General features: G+C 44.9%; 1 protein-coding gene across 6 annotated transcripts; it reads right to left on the reverse strand.

Annotated features, from left to right (window-relative positions):
• Positions 1-129: 129 nt before the first annotated feature.
• SLC31A1 (solute carrier family 31 member 1) lies at positions 130-20,802 on the reverse strand. 6 transcript variants are annotated; one of them, XM_072352539.1, is made up of 7 exons: positions 20,694-20,739; positions 13,617-13,699; positions 9,776-9,837; positions 5,303-5,455; positions 4,488-4,560; positions 3,930-4,098; positions 130-3,299 (listed from the first exon to the last, which is right to left on the reverse strand). In XM_072352539.1, the coding sequence occupies exons 4-7, from the start codon at positions 5,408-5,410 to the stop codon at positions 3,098-3,100; spliced, it is 552 nt and encodes a 183-aa protein (XP_072208640.1). In that variant the 5' UTR covers positions 5,411-5,455; positions 9,776-9,837; positions 13,617-13,699; positions 20,694-20,739; the 3' UTR covers positions 130-3,097. The 6 variants fall into 6 exon arrangements, with proteins under 6 accessions (XP_072208640.1, XP_072208641.1, XP_072208637.1 ...); XM_072352540.1 differs by lacking the exon at positions 13,617-13,699 and having other exon boundaries at positions 20,694-20,802; XM_072352536.1 differs by lacking the exons at positions 13,617-13,699; positions 20,694-20,739 and adding an exon at positions 18,732-18,751.
• Between the last annotated feature and the right edge of the window lies 1 nt (position 20,803).

Here is a 20,803-nt window from a genome sequence, read left to right on the forward strand (position 1 = left end):
GCTGTATGGACGCTGCCACCCAGCAGGTACACTCACTTGCACAGCTCCCACAAGCTCACATCACTGAATGATGCCGGCCCTCACCGCAGCTGCAGCACTGACAGTTGTTTTTAAAGCACACGTCCACAGTAAAATGCAATCTATTTTATTAGTTAATTATATACAGGAAATCTTTGATACGTTACTAGTTAAGTTACCTTCACAAAGAGCAAGAGTAAAATCAAAAGTGACAGTCCGCTGTAAACAAAACTATCCATCCGTTTGGATCTGTTGGGACTGCAGACCAACTGAGAAGGCACTGGGGAAAAACAGAAGCCCACATTTGAACGCAGCCTGGATTCCCTGTGCGTTTCTTCCAAGCTGGTAACCCAGCAGCACAGCAAGACAAAACATCAGGGTGCGTTCAGACAGACACAGGAATCACATTCTAAGCATGCTACATATGTTGACACGTGAACTTCATTTACTCAAGTCTAATAATCATCCTCACCTCCCTGTAAGCACCACTCAACACAAGTTTAGTGTTAACGTCAGGACAGCTTTAAATCCAGCCAGCAGAAAGGCCAGGATGGCATCCAACGCAGTAAGTGCAAGTCATCAGCAGGGTGGCCAGGTTTTGCTCAGACTGGGGAAGCAAACAGCAGCCTGGGTTGAAAGAGCAGCTGGTACATCTGGTGGGCCTGAGGGAGGCTGGGGCACAGGGAGGCTTCTCTGGATTGTCAACAGTTAATTGTCCTCAAAAGAGAGGTGATTTCTAAGGAGGATACATGTAGAATGATGCAGAAAAGCTAGCAGTACTGAACTTATATTAGAAAAGTCACAGCTATTGCATAATTCCAACATAGCCTTCCCTGACTGGAACAGTCAGAATTTAAGTCTGGGCACTTGAATGCTAAAGGAAAAGTGGCTAAAAAGCTCCACTGATAGCAAGATCAGGTCAAGCAGAAGTTTAATTTTAGAGAACAATAGAGAAAGTGAGAGGTATCTGAATGAACTAGTGTCAACACACCGCAGTCACACATCCCTGCAACAGCAACAGCTGCAGATTGTTCAGGGGAAACCACACAGATGGGTGCTGGGAACATCAGCTCAACTCAAATCAGGGATGAGGTCTCTACAGGAGAGGTCTCTCCCTCCTTCAGAACACAGCCAGCTCCAACACGTACCTGCTGTGTTTTGCTGACAAGCACTAAGATGTCCCCACAACTCGCACACAGATTGGAAGAGTCTGTTTTCCACTCTCACAGAGAAATATGATTGCTTAGAAGGCTCAGAAAGTTTTTACTTTGTGACAGATGCAGAAAAAAGCACATCCTATGGTCTGCCTACATCCTGCAGTCTGCTACGTACATAACTCCAGAGACCTGACTAGGGAAGAGCTTTTCCTATTTCTCATCAGGTGTCCAGAACTTTCCTGTGAAAACTGCTTTGTTTCTTTCACTTGGATGCAAATTTGCTACAGAAAGAAACTATAAAAGTGAGCTCGCTTTTAATTAATCTCCTTTTGTTCAGTATTTGCACCGCCCAAAGAAAACAAGATGAACAAATAAATACTTGGGGTCACCCACAGGAAGGCTAACTTGAACAGAGCTGAGCAGGATGCCAGGCAGCAACAGCCACCGATTTCCTGCTGCCTTGCAAAGCACGCAGGCTCCATTGGTGGTAGCAGCATCAGCACATGCAGAAGGGTAGGCCTGGCTTCATAAGGCACACAAGCTAAAGAAGCCAAACCCCTCTTCACAAAGGTCGCCTTTCCTTACTCTGCTGCTGCTAATGGTGGGACTAGTAGCACCTTCAGAGAAAAGAACTGCTACTGTGTGTGCCCAGATACTTAAATCTCAAAAGGATTCCCTTTTGATGGCCTTGCCCATCCTGAAAGCTATCCTGGTTTGCCTGTGAAATGTGTAAAGCTCACAGCCCTGAATGGAAAGTTCTTGACTGTGCTGCTACAGGTGTCCACCATTGGTACTGCCAACTCCTGCACCTCCAAGCTAATACAGTCACAGCATGATTATTTTTACTTTTGATATATATATATATATATTTTTAATCAGCCCAAGCAACTCCAAATGAACTGAATTAACAGAGGGCTGCTGTAGTCCTACTGTTACTTTCTTCTCCTTCCCACATTTCACTCTCACAGGAACAGTTTTCTTATTTCCTTTGTTTCACTCAAGGAACGCCCTATTATGACATTTTAGCCTTCAGTGTAATGAAGTTATTTGTCTCTTGCCTCATGTACAGAATTAGTGTTAGTAAGCCAGAAGTCTAGCTCTAGACCCATTCAGGTGCAACCCAACCTGAAGTCAATATGGGTTCACTGGCCAATTTGAAATATTTTTGCTCTGCAAATATGTAATTTTTGTTCTGTATCTGCTCCATACATTGCAATGATTGGGAAGTGAAGGCAGCCAAATTGAAATGTTACCACTTGAAGCTGAGTAAAACTGCTGGAGGCATCTGAAGTCTAGCAACATTCATCATACTCTGGTGGGCTTGGAAGACAGACTCATCGTGACCCTCCAAAGCACAGGGCTCACATACTTCTGTCCAAGTACTCACTTGATGGGACAGATCTGAGTGTGTCTGATAAGCAGCACCACGTCTTCCTCTGCAAAACTCTGTGTTAGAAGGTATCATTGGCCCCAGAAGCCACAATGCCAGGGAGACTTGCCCAGGCACTGTGTACATATTAAAACAAAACAGCCATTTGCACACACTGGCTCCATTGGTGACTCCCATCTTTACCTACTGTTTGTAAAATCCTCACAGACAAACATTTACAATTTAGGAATAAAATGTTTCATTAAAAAAAAAAAAAAAGAATAAACTCTACATTTCAGTCATGGCACAATCTGACACTAAAGCAAATCCTAGCCAAGAACAGCTATCATGGGATTCATGAGCTGCCAACGTGCAGCATGGGAGTCTTGCATATCCCAGCTTCTCACATCCCTGAACCCCATCTAGGAAACTGTGGTGAACTCCAGTATATGTTTGTTATGTCTTTTCTTTCAACTTTGGATGATCCAGTCTTCATGATGGCTGCATCTTAAGAGAGTAGTGGGATGGAGGGGCTTCTGGGCAGTGTCCTTTGTTAATGGCAGTGCTCAGTGATATCCACAACAACTGCCTTTTTCCAACTGAAGAAGAAATAACCCATCCCTGCCCCTGCTGCCACAGCTATGCAGAGGTATCCGTTGTATGTCATGAAGATCAGCATAAGGAAGTAACTGACCACGACTTGAATGATGTGCAGTATAGTCTGCAGGAGGTGAGGTAAGCTCAGCATCTGCTGTCTGAGAACACAAAACCCAAAGAACGGTCAGCATCCATCCATGAGGCACAGATGAGAAAATGCACATCCCTTAAGAGAAAGCTGAGCTCTTAGGCTAATGAGATGCCAAGGGGGGTGTGAAATGGCAGAGAAGATAAAGCAGTCTGGACAAATTTCTACATGTGTTTGTGACCTGTAACTGAGTTTTTCTCTACAAAGGTCATCAACAGTAAGGGAAATTCGGCATTTACTGTGAGGACTAAACTTTTAGCTGAGAAACTTCTGAAAGTTTCTTATTCCCTCCATTAATAAGCAGAATGGGGTTTTTTGCTTTTGTTTTGTTTTGTTTTTCCTGTGTAGAAGCTGTGAACAGGAGGATTCTAAATATTTTCTGTCGGTGACTGGTGATAACACATAAATTCTGTTCCTGGGAACTTCCCAGATGTGGTTTTTAAAAAGCTCATCTGACCCCTTGCTGCTTTCCCTGTTTTGTCCTCCATCCTGGGTGGCAAAGTGGTTCGAGCAACATCCAAGCCTGAATTTAATTTACTTTGCAGACAACTATGGTGACTGCAAAGACTTTGTTCTGTCCCAGTTTTTGCCTTTCTCGGGTGCTGAAGAGATTTGTCTCTGAAGGAAGTGAGATTCTTACCCAACAGTTTTGTGCGTCTCCATCAGGATGGTGCCATTGGGACCCGGCACAGGCATGGAGTTGTAGCGAATGCTGACTTGGGATTTGCGGAGCAGACACTCCCGGGCAATCTTAAGGCCTTCATAAAACATGGCTAGGAAGAAGACAGCCACAAAAGCACCAGCCATTTCTGACAAAAGAGGAAATGTTATTCTATCTGTGCAATAGAAAACATTCGCTTCAAAACATGTCAGAAGAGACACTATGATCCATCAACCATGTTACACTGCACAGTTTACAGCTGGGCACTGAGCACACACATACAGATGGTAGAAGTGAATTTAACCCACACACTAATTGGAATTTCACCCATTAATCGAAACTAGAAACCACTTCAGCTAGGAAGACAAGTCAAACTCTGGAACTACATGAACATCTTGCTTATTTTCACCCCACAGATGTTGTTTAGAACAGATTCGCTGCAGTGTGTCTGGATACTTTTGGTATAAAAAGGTAATTCCAGCAACATTCATTAATTGCAACTATTTTATTTGGAATGGGCAAGGCAGTGCTACTAACCTCCAGGTGTATTGATTGTAAGACCAGAAAACAGCAACGGCACATTCTCATAGCTGAAGTGGAAAGTCATTGCCTGCCCAAGACATAAAGAACACCAAGATGAGCATGAATAGCTCAGCATCAGCAGTATTCAAAGGGAGGCAGCTGAAAAAGTACTTGGAAATTTTTCAGGGGCACAGATCCTACAGTGACCTCCACAGAAACTCCAGCATCTCTGCAAAGCTTTAGTAATGTCAGTACACACAAGTCTGAACTTGCTTACATCAAAGTCAGCTAGAGCAGCAGGACGCAGGACCAACACACCCTTAACGCCAATGTGGCAGTGAGCCCTGTAGCACTTTGCTCCATAAGCCCAGCAGGTGCTTACAGTTCAGGAGAAAAAGGGCAGGGAGTTTTTTTGCCTGCAGGTCAACACAATCCATTACAACAGCTTGCATTCCTCTCAGCGCGGGTTAAGGCTTTTACTAATAGCCCAGACAAACTCCATCCATCTCCTTTTCTTGCAGGAAAATGCTCACTTTGAATTTCTGTTCTTAGCTTGCTAGAGAACAGATACCTGGCTGGCTGCTAGAAAGGTTTTTGCTGAAAAGTGTTTTGTTGTAGGATCCCCAGCTCCAAAATACATTTCATGTTGCATAGCACCTCCTACCACTCCTTCACCATCAAAGAACCACAACAGGGCTTGTTATTAACTGGATTGATTCACGCCTTTCACAGCTAAGTTAAATTTCCACTTCTGAATAGCAAAACAAGTTACCCTGAACCACAAACAAGTAAATAAGTAAAAAAGCGGTTAATTCTGACTAACCACTTACCATCATCATCATCCCAGATCCATGGCCACCTCCTGGAGACTCTGTAGAGTGGTGATGCTCAGGATGTGTGGTCGTCAATGTGGAGCTGTTCATCATGTGGTGAGACATCTTTATGGCAGAGGCATTCAAAAAGGCACGTAGAAAAGCGGGACCCTGAAAAACAAAGGGGAAAAATCTAATAGAAAGCAATACTTGTCTAAGCAGAGTATGGTTTCTCTGCTGCTATGGAAAGAGAAAATAAGCCATCAAGGTATTGCCTGAGAACTACTGTCTACGAATAAATTTCTGGAGCATCCCCTTGGTCCTGCACTCCAACTAGAGAACACATAGCAAAGCAAGCAGGAAAATATAAAGGAGGTGTGTCCCTCACAGCTTTACAGCACTGCCTTACTGCACCATTCTAAACATTCTTGCCAGAAAAGCAGCCTAATGTGATTGAGGTAGGACATGGGGACAAGTGCTCAGCACAAAGGAACATTTCTTATCTGTCAGAGGAAAAAAAATCTCTGTCTCTTCTCAATTGCAGTCATGCAAGTGGCAAAAAATATCTCAAAGTCCATTTTAAATTGCATATACTAAAGGATCAGGATACAGTATTTCTTTTAATTGGCAGTTATGCCTTTTATTGGGAACATGTTTAACGAAGAAATTATGTTAGTGGTACAAAACCTATTGCCAGGCAAAGGTCTGCAATAGCCACAGGCAATCCAATTGCATTTCCATGAGTTTTACTTTGTCACATCTCCCCTCTAATCACATTACACACAATGAGAGAAACACTCAGAAGGCTGACAGCCTGAATCCCTTATCAGGTTACTTCAAATAAGGTATGTCTGGACATACCACATCGAAAACAAAAGCACACTGAGCAGTGCCCATGGCTTCTCAGTCTGCACCCCAGCACAACCCGGGATGGATAACCAGTAACGATGCTTGGTGTGAAGTGAAAGTTCTTCAGGTGGAAACAGCAACAAGAAAAACAATCCGGGATTACTGGTCAGTCCTGAAACAGCAGCATTCATCAGAGTGACAGAAAGTGCAGGTCAGACACCACTGAAGATAAGTACTGACACTGCTGTACTGCAGTCCAGAACTCTACGTGCCCTCCCAGCACAGACCACAGGAAAAATCAAGTGAAATCATGAAGTACAGATACAGAACAGGTAGGTGTGAATATATTCAGACTGAAAATACAAAGTGAAACTCTAGAAAATATTTCCAAACTGAAAGCAGTGTTAGCAACTGAAAAACCCAACAGCAAGCAGCTGCCAGTGGAACTGGTTCAGTCTGTGACAGTGACCTTACAACAGAGCTGCGTGGGAACCACTGGGGGCTCAGGACAGTCAACAAGTCCCTGCAGAGGAGCAGGGACAGGAGGTGGTCTCCAAAGGCTTTGGAGTTAAAGAGCCATGAGAGAAGCTGAAGATTTGATGGGAACAAGAAAACTACATTAGCAGTTCTGGGCAGGAAAGCAAGAGAAAGGATTAACGCTCCTTGCAAACACTAGCATTAATGAATGGAGTTAAGCACCTATTTGCATTAAAGTTGGATAGTATTAGCTGTATCAACAATAGCTCAGGTATTTTCTGCATCTCTGTGCAGATAAAGTTTGCAGCACACCTCTTACTGCATCAGGTTCCTTCACAATAACTTGCTTGGAAAGTTACCTCATAGTCTACTAGTACTGCCTAAGAGCAGAATGTATTCCCTGTCCATATTTCTGTTAATATCTTGTACCCATTATCATCCCTAATCTGTACTTACACATTGAGACCAGAAAAACAGCTCAGAAAAATGTTCAGAAGGGGGAAAAAAGGGGAAAAAAAAAATAGACTAATGCAATAAACAGCTCACCTGACACAGATAAGCATTACCAAAGGACACCTGCAGAGCAAACAGCACAAATTTCACACAGCAAAGCTTGTAAAATCACATTTTTTTCTGAGACCAAATACTCAAGAGCTAGAAGTGGAGTTCCAAAATACAAACAGCTGGAAAAAGAATCATCTGCCAAGACACACATGCTTCAAAACAACTTCTGCAGCAAAAAGGGAAGAGCAGCCAACATGGTTTAAACTGCAAGATCAAAGATAAGCGTCCCATAAGAGGAATGAAACAAACCAAGAACTTCCCCTCTCCTCTGGCCCAAATCTTCTCTCTTCCCCCTTCTTTCAGTTGACTGACCCATAGCTTCTGCTTTGACTGTTACACACTCTCACTAACGACTACAGTCCAATTTTATTATTCATTCATTTCAGAATGTTACGTTTCCTTCAAACACTGCAGGTTCTACAGAAGCTACTTCTATACCAGGTTAAAAACTCCCTCCGTGGTTGGTTTGTGTCCAGTTTTTCCTAATTTACTGTCACTTGTATTGAGAAAAACAGCATGCTTTTTCTCTAGATATTTACGGAGTACTAACCTTACCAATAAGGACAGCATTCACATGTGGCTGGGCAGAGTCCTGTACAGCTTAGAAAGGCCATGCTTGATGCTCACCAGCATAGCAACTTTCCACATTGGTGCTCTCACACCAAATCCATCTCCCTGCTGCAGTTACCTACCACTGAAAGACATGTTATGAGATACTGAAAAGCATGAGAATTAAGTAATGTAAGATAAAATAACCTACACTGAGACACTACAGTCATATTTTCTGTTACGTCTTCTGATAACACGTGGACAAAAACTCTGCTTAAAAATGAATCACTTCCAGTGGAATAACCCAGTGGAATAAGTCTGAGTTACAGTCTGGCAGGTCTCAAACTGCGCCTTGGGGTAAAAAACAGTATCTGGGGCAGCAGGAAGAACAGATTAAAGGCAAATATTTCAAGTTACAAAGCTCTGGTTTGCTTTAGCAGAGAGGCACTGACTGACACAGAGCTCTGCTGGCCATGAAACAAAGTCACCATTTTTTAACTAGTCTGACTCCATAACTGGGAAGAAAAAAAAACCAACCACAAACATGCAAGTTTCTATTGCAGCAAATTCTCTAAATAGGTTTAAGCCTTGTGCAAACTCAACATTTCAGCACCAGGTATTTTAGTCTGAATAGATGACTTGATCTCTCGACTGCTGCCTGCTTCATGTTTGCACAGAGGGAAGGAGGCACTGGGGTGGGCTTCTGAGCACCCCTGGCCAGGGGACCCGAACCAGATGGAGGCTGCACCAGGCTCCAGCATTTCTCAGTGTTTGCACACCTGAAGGGTGCAGACCGCATGGTACACCTGCCTCAGTGCTGCACAGTTACCAGGGACGCGCACACACAAAGATTTCTTTTTACTCTGCAGTAATCTCCTGCATAAGAAAACAAACAGGGTGGGACAGGGCAAAAGAATGAGGAAATTCTTCCCAGGACTTCTTTCCCTCCGGGTGCTGTTGTCCCAGGCCAGAGAAGCCACAGGCTCCATTTTGTGACCTCTCTGGTTTTCAGGGAAAGCAGCCAAACTCAGAACTCTGTGCAGGACTGGTGCTGCTTTGAGCTGGCAGACCTCAGCACATAGGCAGGCTCTGTTCACACAAGATATTTGTATCCTTCCACTGCAATGCCACCTTCACAGCTCAGCAAAATAGGATGATTCAGGAGAATCCTGAAGACAGGAACGGGATCTGGCAACAACAAACTATTAGCTCAGGTTCAGCATCAGACCTAACTTTAGCCCTCTGCAAGCATTTTTCCAGTTTCACGCACTCAGGGAAGCCATAGTAGCAGCTTCAGGGAATGCAGAAATGAAAGAAAGATATGGATCTTGTGCCAGTGCACAACAGAAACAGGGTAAATGAACTGGACCTGATGAGATGCCAAATATAAAGCCTCCTTCTGAAGCAGGTCTCAGCCATAAGACAACTGCCATTATATACAATCTCTGTATGTTCCCAATCTGCTGTAGCTTTGCCCTGGAAACTAGAATCTAGAGTTCTGCCAAATTTTAGTAAATTATAAAGTCATATTTTTCCATTGTAAACAGCCTTCCAGCTACCCAAAGGTGCTGCAGCTTTTAATAAGAAACACAAGACATGCAGAAACAGGACAGACCATGGGAAGGGTCTGCCAAGCTCCCAGAAGCCAGCTCAGCCTGAAACTCAGCACACAAACAGAGCTTCCTTAGAGTCAGATTCAAAAGGAACGAAGCCACTTTCCAAATCAGAAGTCTAATAGGATTAACGATGGAGCCCTAGATGAATGCTCACTACAGCAGCAAACCCTTCCCTTCAAAACAGTGCCCCATCCTTCCCACGCCAGTTCTGAAAAAGCAAGAAATAAAACTAATTCCACTGGCTTTGCCCAAGAGGACTTGAATCACCAAGTAACACCTCTCCAGCTTCCCTCACACCAGTGATTTGTTCAGCAGAGTGCTGGCTGCAGGTGCTCCACGCAGCAGCAGACGCAGCAGCAGCACACAGGACAGCCCTGCCGATCAGCTGGTTCTGTGTAGAACCTTCCTGCTGCTCCTCTGCTGGAGTGATTCTTACCTAATGTATCTCCAACAGTGTTTCGGACAGTGAGAACTGGGCCAGGGGGTCCTCCTCTCCTTCTGAAGAAGAAGTGAAAAATATCTGGTAAGCTTTACTGACAATCAAAATGAAAACACTCTAGAGTAATCCAAGGGAGAAATATTAAAAGCAGCAAGTTGGAAAGGCAAAAATCTCTTGCTTGCACATCGCATACAGCCCAAGTCGTGCGTGACACAAAGGAATGTTACATATGAAAGACGTAAGTAATGGAAAAGGCAGCCCAAAGTTATCAGTGTTCTACTCACAGCAGTCCTGCTGGCAGACTAGTTGAGTTACCCTGGCTCTGAGCTCACAGCCTTGAGCCCAATTTTTTCTTTTTTTCCCCCCTTCAGTGCAGTAAGTGGAGGTGGGAGGGGAAGCAGAGCGTCTGCACACGCTACTGCACCGCTCCCTGGCTCTGACAGTGGCCTCCACTGAATAGCCCAAGCTTGTTGTAAGACCTAAGCACTGCTTGCAGTCAATTCAATTTCCTGGCAAACTGGACAACTTTAACCACTTCCTTTCCTAACTCGTGGACCTACTGCTCCTCCTTCAGGATCTCAGGCTTCACTTCAGAGCTGCTCGGAGGCACACCTGAGGGACACAAATTCAGCCCAGCAACACCAGCCAGAGCCTTCCTGTGCCAAGCTCTACTGGCACACTTTAAAGATTGCTCTTCAGTTATTTTAATACAGTGTGCCTTACAGACACAGAGGCAGAGGGTACATTCACCCTGTAAACACAAGGCATACAGCTGAGCTGTGTGTGCTTCCAGAAGATCTAGAAGGAAGAAAACTCTGGCTTGAGCGCAGGGTATGATGGGCAAACATCACCTGCAACACGTTGTGTTCATCCTCAAAAGAAGAATGTGAAGCATGGTGTGGTGGCAGGCAGCAAGAATGTTACAAGGAGATGCAGTCAAGTAAGTAGCACATGAGGACCGGCTCTTGGCTGCTATTACACACAACCCAAGTGGCATAATGGAAGAATTAATCCTCTCATCACCTCTATCAAAAACCCCAGGCTGGAACCACTGCTGCCCAGCCAGGGATGCCAAAGGTGCCAACAGAACACACAGCATCTCAGAATCACCATCATTCCCAAACCATTCCCAAGTCTGACTTTTTGCCCAGGCTAAGAGATGTCCTTTTCTTAAGGCCATGCCAACAAACACTGACTCGAGGCAGGACAGGCAGTGAAAGTGAACAAAGCCTACACCACCCATGCCAGGAGCTCTGAGGGTGAGAGATAAGCCAGAATTCAACTGAGGCTCTCTGCAGAAGGCCAGATGCCAAGGCTGGGGGCAATACTCTGCGAGTATGGGCACCTTCTGCTTGGGGAGCTTTAGGGGTGCCCGTGGGTCTTGACAAAGGTTCCAAAAGAGCCATGCCAAGTGGAGTTATTTTGCTGTTCTTGCTTTCTCACACTTCATCTGAGCTGCAAAGCTATACCCTTCAGGGCTCCTGGCTGCCACAGTTCCTTTGAGTTTTACTTCCTAACTCCTTATGGTTTTTTTTCCCCACAAGCTGCACTTGTACCAATACATATTTGTCCCTCTCATTTTAAGGATGGCTTTTCCCCAAGAAACAGACTGCACCCTCCTCAAGAAATTATCACTTTACACTCCTGCATGTAGCAAAAACTGGCAGTCCAACTTCAGAACACAGATTCCATCTGAGATGCTGCCTCTCACAGGAGTTGCACAACATTTGGTAACTCACAGCAGTTACATCCATTAGTCAACTTTTAATTAAGGCTAAGAGAAGCTGACAAAAATATCAGCGTCAGTCCTTCATACTGAACCAAAGCAAAACCTAGATACACAACTAGGGTTAGAATGGACTGCATTCACTCAGCATGATCCCTGACACTGGAAAAGGGGACAGAGCTCTTCCTCCTAACACAGCTACAGCCACATCCCTTGCAGGGAGTTTATTTTCATAGCAAACCTGTCTGAGCACCTTCTGTTAGAGGCTCTGCTTGATCTGCTTAGGAGGTCATTCTTAATCTTCCAGCTTATCCAGCCTCCCCAGGGAATCTCTAAATCTTTGAACATGAAAAAAAAATAATCTCAGGACAGACTGTTCTTTACAGGACAATGCACTGAACTTCATGAAGCAGAGTATCATGCCAGCCCATGTCATTACTAAGGGCCCAATGAAGCGGAAGGCTGCAGAAACAACTCTGCATAGCAAATGTACAGCTATAGAACCAACAATAGTGGAGGAAAAGCTAAGAAGTTCTGGCAAGAGATCTTACAGATGGAGAAAATAATGCTGAGCTGGGCAGGCTGAGTAACAGAGGGACTCCGCTCCAGACAAACCTTTTGCTCAGCCACACTGAAACTACAAGAAGTGGAAAAGCTATAAATGATGGATGCTTGTAAGGAGTGTGGCAAAACTGAAAAGTCTCATGTTCTCCTGGCTGCAACCTCACTTCCTCAAGAAAAGCCTGATGTTTACAGCCCAGGCTCAAGCACCTGAAATGCACAGAAACTTCATGTCAGGACCCAAGTGTGATCCCCACAAAGGGTCCCAAACTACACCAAGCTGAAACAGTTCCTTTGCTGGTGTTGGCCACCTCTCAACCCTCACCAATAGGGAAGGTAAGATTAGTCCCACAATGACTGCAGCCACGGGGATTCACCACCCCACCTGCTCCCCAAGCTGCCTTTCCTGCTGCAGGACCCAAGAGAAGAACATCTCTTAACATACTGTGCTGGAAAATGTTTTTGAACTTGTGCAACAGGCTTTTGGGCTCACAGTACAGCTGTGGGTATATCTGACTAGACCACTGCCATGCTGTTGCAAACAGAGCCTAGTCCTGGCACTGACAAATACAAAAGGAAAGGACGTGCCCCTAGGAGAGCCACTGGAACTGAATTTGGCAGCTCCTGTGAATACCACAAGACATACAGGCTTGCAAAATACACCTCACTACTTGCCTTGTCTACAGGTGCTGTTTTTGCAGATGCTGTTGAACACACATCTGCCACAAGAGATAGGCTTGAGGGAGTTATTTTTGGGTAATGGACAGATACTGAAAGCTGTCAGGGGCTGACGATGGCTGGTGACACATACATGCATGGTTCTCGTTCACACAAAGGACAGCCATGAAGGATATACTGAACAAGTTTTGGAGAAACAGACGTTAGAAACACACACTGAACTGAGTATTCTAATATACCAGCAATAATAAAACACGCCCTAATAAAACACAAATACTTTTAACCTGAGGGATGTTAAATTAACGTAGAGTCCCAGTGGGACAGTTTTAAGGATCTGAGCACATTCCAACCATGGCCTGCTTTGACAGTCACAAGCTGAGCAAATCAAACATGCAGCTCAGGAAACAAGCACAGCTCTCCTGGCCCACAGCCACCCACCTGCTGACCAGAAGCAGAGGCCAGAACAGACATGTCAGCAGCACACTGCTGCTTCACTGCTAATGTACACCAACAAATGCCAAAGTATTCAGAAAAGGTGAAATGCTACATCAGAGGAGAGTGTATGTGAACAGTGACAAAGGCAAGCAGGATCTCTTCAACATTCCAACATCCATCTGCTCATCTCTGAGCACAACAAACCTTCCCCTTTGCTCACATTCCTGTTGCAGCTTAGACAGAGAAGCACTCAACTCCAGTGAGATCTTCTCACAAATCAAAGAGGTCCACACGCCAGCTCAGGTGCCAAAGCTTGTTCTGAAGCTCTGCAACACACTGAGGATTTCTGCACTCACCACAAACAGCTTCTTCCCTTCTATACATACACAGTATTTCCCCCCTGCTTGTTTTCATTTCTCTCTTTCTTCCATCACTGACCTTTCACATCACATACTTGCTGTTCTGCACTGCTGGTTCCTTTCCTTCCCATCCAGCTGGATGAGGCAGCTGTCTCCTGCTTCCTGCCACCCAAAGAAAACAGATGTTTTAGAAGAGCAGAATTGAGGCATCTCAGAAGACACCAGACCTGAGGAGCAGTGCCAGTCCCACAGCTCCCAAAGCAAAGGAGATGCCATACAATAGCTCTGTCGCTCATCTGGGTGCACTACAGCATTAGAAATGCTAAAAACTTACTGAGGATGCTGTGATAACACTTCTTTATAAAAGGGCTCTCACAAAAGCATGTCAGACATCAAAACTCCTTACAGCCAACAGCAGTGTGAATGCAGAGCTAGTGCTAACAAGTTTCCATCAAAGGCAGTTCCCAGGAGGCATCCAGAGAAGAATGTCTTCTGCAAACCTTGTGCATGTCAAAGGCTTCCGAAGCAATTACCCTGAGTCTGCAGTCTGTCTGTCCGCTTTATCACAGCTCCATCTCTCTCCCTGTGATCATCAAGGGTATGGAGCAGGAGTGCAGTAATTGGTCCTCAGCTCTCAGCACACCCAGTACTCAGCACCCTGGAACAGAAACCTGAGGGCTTCCCAGGACTGCGCTGTATTTAAGCAGAGATAAGGCAGGATGGTTAAAATCCCAATGGTCCAACAGGACTTGCTGGGATGCCAGAACAGCCCAGCACAATCTTACTGTGCACAACGTTCAGTCAGGGCTGCTTTGCTAATAATTTTGTAGTGCTTCTTTGTCAGCTGAAGTGAGCAGCGTAACTCTCCTTGCTACCAGCAAAAAGAAACGAGACAGCAGCTGGAAGAGGTGAAGAGGACAGAAAAGAAGTTATTTGTGATCTGCATTTTCCAGGATTACGTAACTTCTTGAGTAAGCAGATACTTCCTTATGCTCGGCAGTAATGTTACACAACTGAGTGCAGGAGTGGTGACCACTGGGATGGAATACATCCTGCTGCTTCTCCCATGACACAGAACTGAAGCACTGCAGAGCCCCGAGCCCTGCAATACACTTCAAAAACTTTTTAATCTAAAAAAAATAATATAACATCTGTTTCGGAATATTTACCCTGAAACAGATACTGGGCAACTTCTGCTTCTTCAGAAAATCCATCTCTGAAGAAACTCACATCCAGTTCCTCCCCCTATCTTATATGTCCTCATCAAGCACAAATTCTTCTACCTACAACAGACATTTTTACTGAATATATAATGAAGGCCAAACTTCAGTCTGAAAAAGAAAAACAAAAAAACAAAAGCACTTCTGTGTATGACTTTCTCTCCCGTGCTCACTAATTCAGCAAGCAGATTCCCGCAGGTTCAAACTACCTGCAGCACTGATGGCTCAGCTTGCCTCATACAATATGAGTATCCTTGCTGAGAGGGTAAGGAGCTATATTTCTGTTTGTGACCATTCAGCAGCCACACACCGAAGCAATCCATCAACATGGAACATTAGACAAGATACCTGCAAGATGATATCTAATAAACCATTGCTGTGTGGTTTGAGAAGACACACGTGAATAAATACCATGAGCAGCTCTGGCCAGACTTGGCTCAAACGGTGCCTTCCGGCCTTAAATCCTTCAAGAGTGAAAAGTAATCTTTGGAGACACAGAATGAAACTAGGAGCCAGCAAGCACATTCTCAATAAAGCAAGCAACATTTTATACAGTTGCAAAAATGCAGTGTGACTCAGTATGCCCTAAAAGAGAACACTCTTCATGATGGCCTTTCATACAGACCACAGATGCTATCTAGTGAGATCATAAATAACTAACTCTATTTCATGGAGATGGAACTAATGCAGAGAGTGAAAAAAAAACAGTAACATAAAAGAGAGCCATCAACACATGATTCAGATGACCGACACACTTTCTTCTGCTTGGCCTTACTGTTCCTAGTGCTGTATCTGGAGAATCAGTGGTTAACAATTTTGGTGCCAGAACTGCTGAGGTCTAGGAGACCTCCTGAGATCACCCAGTCTAACTTCTCTGATCAAGCAGGCTCGGCAAGAGCAGGCTGCCTGGTCAGCACCTTACTGCCACCTAAGCACAACAGCTACACATGTAGTTTGATGTTCTGTATGTGTGAAGGACCTGTCTGTTCTTGTAGAGATGATGTGGAGCTGCTGTGTACTCTGGAGAGCAAAATCCATCATTTTAGGACCTGGATCCAGATCTGTAGTCTAACTAAAAAGCTCCCTTTGTTGAACATTTCACTCTGGGGATCCTTTGGCAGAGAAATCTTCCCTCCAGTGAGCTCAGGCAATGAGCTGAGGTAACACAGATAGTTTTAACTTAATGAATCAGCTAATAACAACTTAGCTATAGACACAAACCTGCACATGCAGAAAAGAAGCTTTTTTTCTCCTTTGGCTGTTTTTCACCATCGTATACTGACTTAGCACGAGAACAGAACAGTCATACAAGTCCTAAACTGGCCTTCAGGTATGTTTTAGACTCTGGAAAAGAAAAACAACCTCCAGAAGTCTGTTAATCCCATTTTGGAATCCATTCCACACATATGATACGAAACATATTGATCTAAGCAATTCATACGTGCTCTTCCATCTCCTGTACTGTCATGCACTCATCACAGAGCAACACCTTCATCACACTTTTACCACACGTGGGAGCTTCCTTGAATAAAAATCCCAGGAGCACATTTCATTCTAATTTTTCCTCCCTTTCTTCTCACAGTTAAGTGGCTGTTTGTCTACAAACAGGTATGGGCCCATGTGCAGATGCAGCACTTTAAGGCAGCCACTCAACCACTCACCTTCCCTGGAGCTGTCGGTTCCAGCCTATGCCAGGCATTGCTGCAATAGCCATGCACTGTTGATGTCAGCTTACATGGGAACACACTTGGGTTTCCAAGTCCCAGTCTAACATGTCAGGGTCACCTCTTAAATGTGGGCTTTTCATTAATGTCCTAATAGTTTGCAAAGGAGACACTTAGAAAAGTACTGTTTTCCCTGCTTACAGGAGTACAGTGCATGCTTGTTCACTTTGCATCACCACCTACGCCATAAAACAAAAGCTTGCTCTACCAGAGCCAAGAAACAAATTCTTTTGTGCACTGATTGTTTGTAACACCAGTTTGTTTTGAGAAGCCTAAAGCTGTTTCTGAGCAAAATGCAAAGTAGAACATAGCTGTTTCTGAGCAAAATGCGAAGTAGAACATAAGTCCTCACCAGCAAAATCCTTTCTATAGAGTTGCGCATTGTCAATCTGTGTTTCAGCAGATGATTAAATATGTATCTCCAGAGGCACCTTCCTAGTTTTGCTCTCTGATCTCAGATAACAGCAAGAGTATGGTATATGTGGCATACAGTCATGCCAATACTTGTAAGAGTTCAGAGGACAAACTCATAGCCCTAGTCCATAGAACAGCCTAGCACTACATTTTCACTTTTGGAGAGGCAAAAATACAATCCCACGTTCACTTGTTTTCACCTCAGTAACAGAGAAGACCTGCAATACCAGGAAATGGGAAAGGGTGATGGAATCAAGCCATACTCTGGGAAGGAACTTGTCTCTGAAGAGTGAAGTAGTCTTGGTCTCATGATGCTCTTCTGACAGGATCAGCTCCAGGGCATGGAAAGCTACAACTGATAGCGATCAACAGATTTTTGAACCCAGCTCTGTGTGACAATGAACCATGCTGGAAAAAAAGCCTTAAACACTGCCTTTTTCATCTAGCTTTCAAGGCCCTGGACTGCCACGGAGATGCTAATCCAGAGCAGAAATGATCCAGAGCTTAAAAAAAAATAAAAAGTCTAAGTACTTACTATTCCAGAGACAGATTTTCCACCTACTGCCTGCAAGAGAGCAGACTTCTCCAAATAGGCTACAATGCTGAGACAGCCCAAAGCTTCTAAACTTTGAGATTATGCTGACCAGCAGAATGAGTATCACTATCTATATCAAAGGCTAATCATTAACTACTGCTCAGATTCAACTGTAATCACTTTTACTCTGCTTTAAGCCTGTTTATTGCCCAACTTGTAAGCTATTTCAAACCAAATCTATCACCTGTAATCTACTCAGTGGAAAATATTTCTATTAAGCCTTTCCTAGGTATTCAGAACAGGGATAAGGGCTGAAGCAGCAGGGACTTCGGCTACATTCTACCCTGGCTGAAACCATCCTCACAAAATATCCACAGTTCCTATTGTTACAGCCAAAGATTTCATATGACTCAAAATAAATATTTACTGCTTGGCCTGTGGAGCCTGCAGAAGACAGAAGCCAGCCATGTCAGGAGCAGAGGAAGGACTGGGATGCTCACATAAAACTCTACAGAATAGCTAAAGACCTTTGCAAAGATTCGTGGAGATTTTAGAACTCCCTGACCTTACCAGATAGATTCAGTGTGATGCAGAGATGACTTTTAAACACATTGCACAGGACACATCTCCAGTTCAAGCACTGCACAAAAAGGAATTGGCTGGCACGCAGCACACACGATCCTACTCTCGTGACGTACCAGAGAGTTTTACTTAATTCAGCAAATTAGGAAAAGCCACAAGGCTGCCAAAAGATGTTTTAAAGCCATTATGAATTCTGCCTGGGCTGCTTCTTCACTAAGAAAAAGTCTGAGCCTTTATTATGCATATAGCAGGGTGTTTTATAACCAAGGATGCTCATGCCCTGCATGAAGAAGGTAGCACAACAGTGGCTTTACAAATACAACCAACATCAGGAGCTCTCTTTCCTTTAACTTGTTTAGGCTTCGGTTTGACAGTTGCTGTAACATTTCTCTAGTATCCTTCAGTCTCACCTGACATCACCTTAAACATTAAGAGAATTCAGTACTTCCTTATGAGATAATGTCTTATGACAGGTTCATGATGGTAACTTGATTTGTATAAAGCTGCCAGCAGAGAACACAGATAGCATGACTCAGTCTCTTGTCATGCTCATTTGGCCAGGAGTGCAGACAAAGGGACCATAAAAGATGCAACAGAGAAAAAACAGAACAACACTGTGAGGTGGATTTTACTTCCATAATATTCTAAGGTTGGGCGTGCTCCTCAGGAGCCTGCACTGCTACTTCCCTTATCACTTTGATGTCCAAGGGTTGACTTACCACATCGGAAACACACAGGCTATCTCGCTGCCCTCCCATGGAGCACTGCACTGACAGAGCTGCTGCTGTCGCTTCCTGAGAGCTGGAGGAGAATGAGCCGGGATCGCCTGCCTGCTGGGAGCACCGGCCTTCAGTCTGCTCTCCATTTGTTAGTGTTTTTCTTTCCCAAGTAAAGGATGCAAGATTGAAAACGCAAGCAAGCTGTGACAATATGTTGTCCGATCTCTATAGTACAAAGCCTTTCAGAGCAGGAAAAGTTAGGTGAGGTATGAACCACTTAATCAGATCCCCGGCTCTCAGCACTGACTCTGACCAGACAATATGCAGGAACCCAGTCAGGAGCTGCACAGCCATGCTGTGCTGTGCACAGAGGCCAGAGATATTTCAGCACAGCCTCCCCCTCTAGATTGCCTTCCAGAGCAAAAAAGGCAGCTTCCAGAATAAAAAGAAATGAAAGGCTTTAGAAAGTTAATCTGCAGCGCAACGAAATAGAAGTTAATTAGTTTACAGTAACTACTTCCATTATTCTTCGCATTACAGGATTCTGGCTTTTAGCTGAAGAAAAGGTTACTGAAAAAATCATTGCTCTCAACTACCCCGGGATAAGAACATAAGACTGAAACAAAAGGTAGTGCAGTAGATTACTAACACTGGATCTTCAAGGAGGAATAAACAAAACAAAAACAAACCCTAGACTGAGTCTTTTTCATCCTCCTCTAAGGAAAAACTGCCAAGATCCCAAGTGATTTCCTGACAGATCTCTGGAGGAGCTCACACTGGCACTCAGCTTCAGCTCGACTTCACAACACTGAGGCAGCTTATGGGCTACCTGAGAGGGTGACCTTCAGACAAGCGTGGAGAAGGCAGGCTATGGAATCATGGAATGGCTTAGGCTGGAAGCCTGCAGAGACATGGCACCGTCCTGCTGGGCAGCGGAGTCTTGGCAGCAAATGCAGAAGCCAAAAAGGAGAGAAGAATGCATTATATTTCTTTCAAAACATATCAGTTTTGTCTTCTCTCTGACCTAACGTTGGCTGGAAAGCGAGAGAGCTGAAAGAAAGCTCCTTAGGGCACTGAGTGAAAACTGCGTGTGAAAATGGCTGATCTTTCATTCACACCAGAGCGCTGTTAAAGATTAGTATTCTCAGCACCTTCCCAGGCACGAAGCTTTTGTTCAGAAAAGGAGTCTCAATAATCCACAACATGAAGCTGCTCCGAGAAAGTGAGAAGGAGAAGAAAACTCCTCCCAGCCCCTCCAGCCCCCAGCGCTGTATGTCAGAGCTGCTGGCCGGGAATTCGCCTTTAAAGCAGAAGTGACTCAAAAAATCTGAATTCTTCTTTATTGCAGCCTGGAGAAATTATTGTAATTCTCCATCTGGCTAAAAAACTGCTTGAGATGGGACATTTAAGGGGAAATCTCGGAGGAAAATAGCTGTATGATGTGTAGCGGTCCTTAAGACAAAGCTCTGTGGGAACTTACAGTTCCCATGGCAGTATTATTTTATTCCTTTTATTGGTTGTTGTCGTTTATTTTCTTGGTAAGGAGGAGCACAGGAAGAAGAAGAGTTTTAACGCAGATTTTAGTGCACGTAACACAAAGCATCGCAGTGATTGAGTGTCACGTTCCAGGGCCGGACTAAACGCATCCTGCCCAGCGGCACAAACGGCCTCTCCACAGCACCGGCTCTGCTGACGGAGCTGCCAATACTTCTTTTAAACAGAAACGCGGCTTTGTGGCTCGGCCATTCTCACTCTAACGCATCCTCGCGACTCACCCAAACGCCACGCGGGGCTGCGCGCTGTCACCCCGCTCAATCCCTGCCCCCTCCTCGCCGCCCTCACGGAGCCCGCTCCGTTCCGAGGCTCCGCCAGGCGCCCGCCCGCAGCACGACCCCGCCGCCCCCTCAGGCAGCCGTGAGGGGGGGAAGAAAGGGCGCGAAACGATCCCGCGCTGTCACTCACCTCGAGACCGCCACGAGGCTGTCCGCTAAGCCCCGCCCCCCGGGACATGTCCCCTAAGCCCCGCCCCTTGAACATGGCCGCTAAGCCCCGCCCCCTTGAGCGTGTCCTCT

Source organism: Excalfactoria chinensis, chromosome 18 (assembly GCF_039878825.1).
Source record: "Excalfactoria chinensis isolate bCotChi1 chromosome 18, bCotChi1.hap2, whole genome shotgun sequence".
Lineage (NCBI taxonomy): Eukaryota > Metazoa > Chordata > Aves > Galliformes > Phasianidae > Excalfactoria > Excalfactoria chinensis.

Bases quoted from the DNA above. Each gene is read 5' to 3' on its own strand.
- SLC31A1 (XM_072352540.1), bottom strand. From the start codon at position 5,410: ATGTCTCACCACATGATGAACAGCTCCACATTGACGACCACACATCCT. The intron at 4,561-5,302 runs GTAAGTGGTTAG...TGTCTTGGGCAG, and splicing joins GATCTGGGATGATGATGATG to GCAATGACTTTCCACTTCAG. The intron at 4,099-4,487 runs GTTAGTAGCACT...CTCTTTTGTCAG, and splicing joins TACAATCAATACACCTGGAG to AAATGGCTGGTGCTTTTGTG.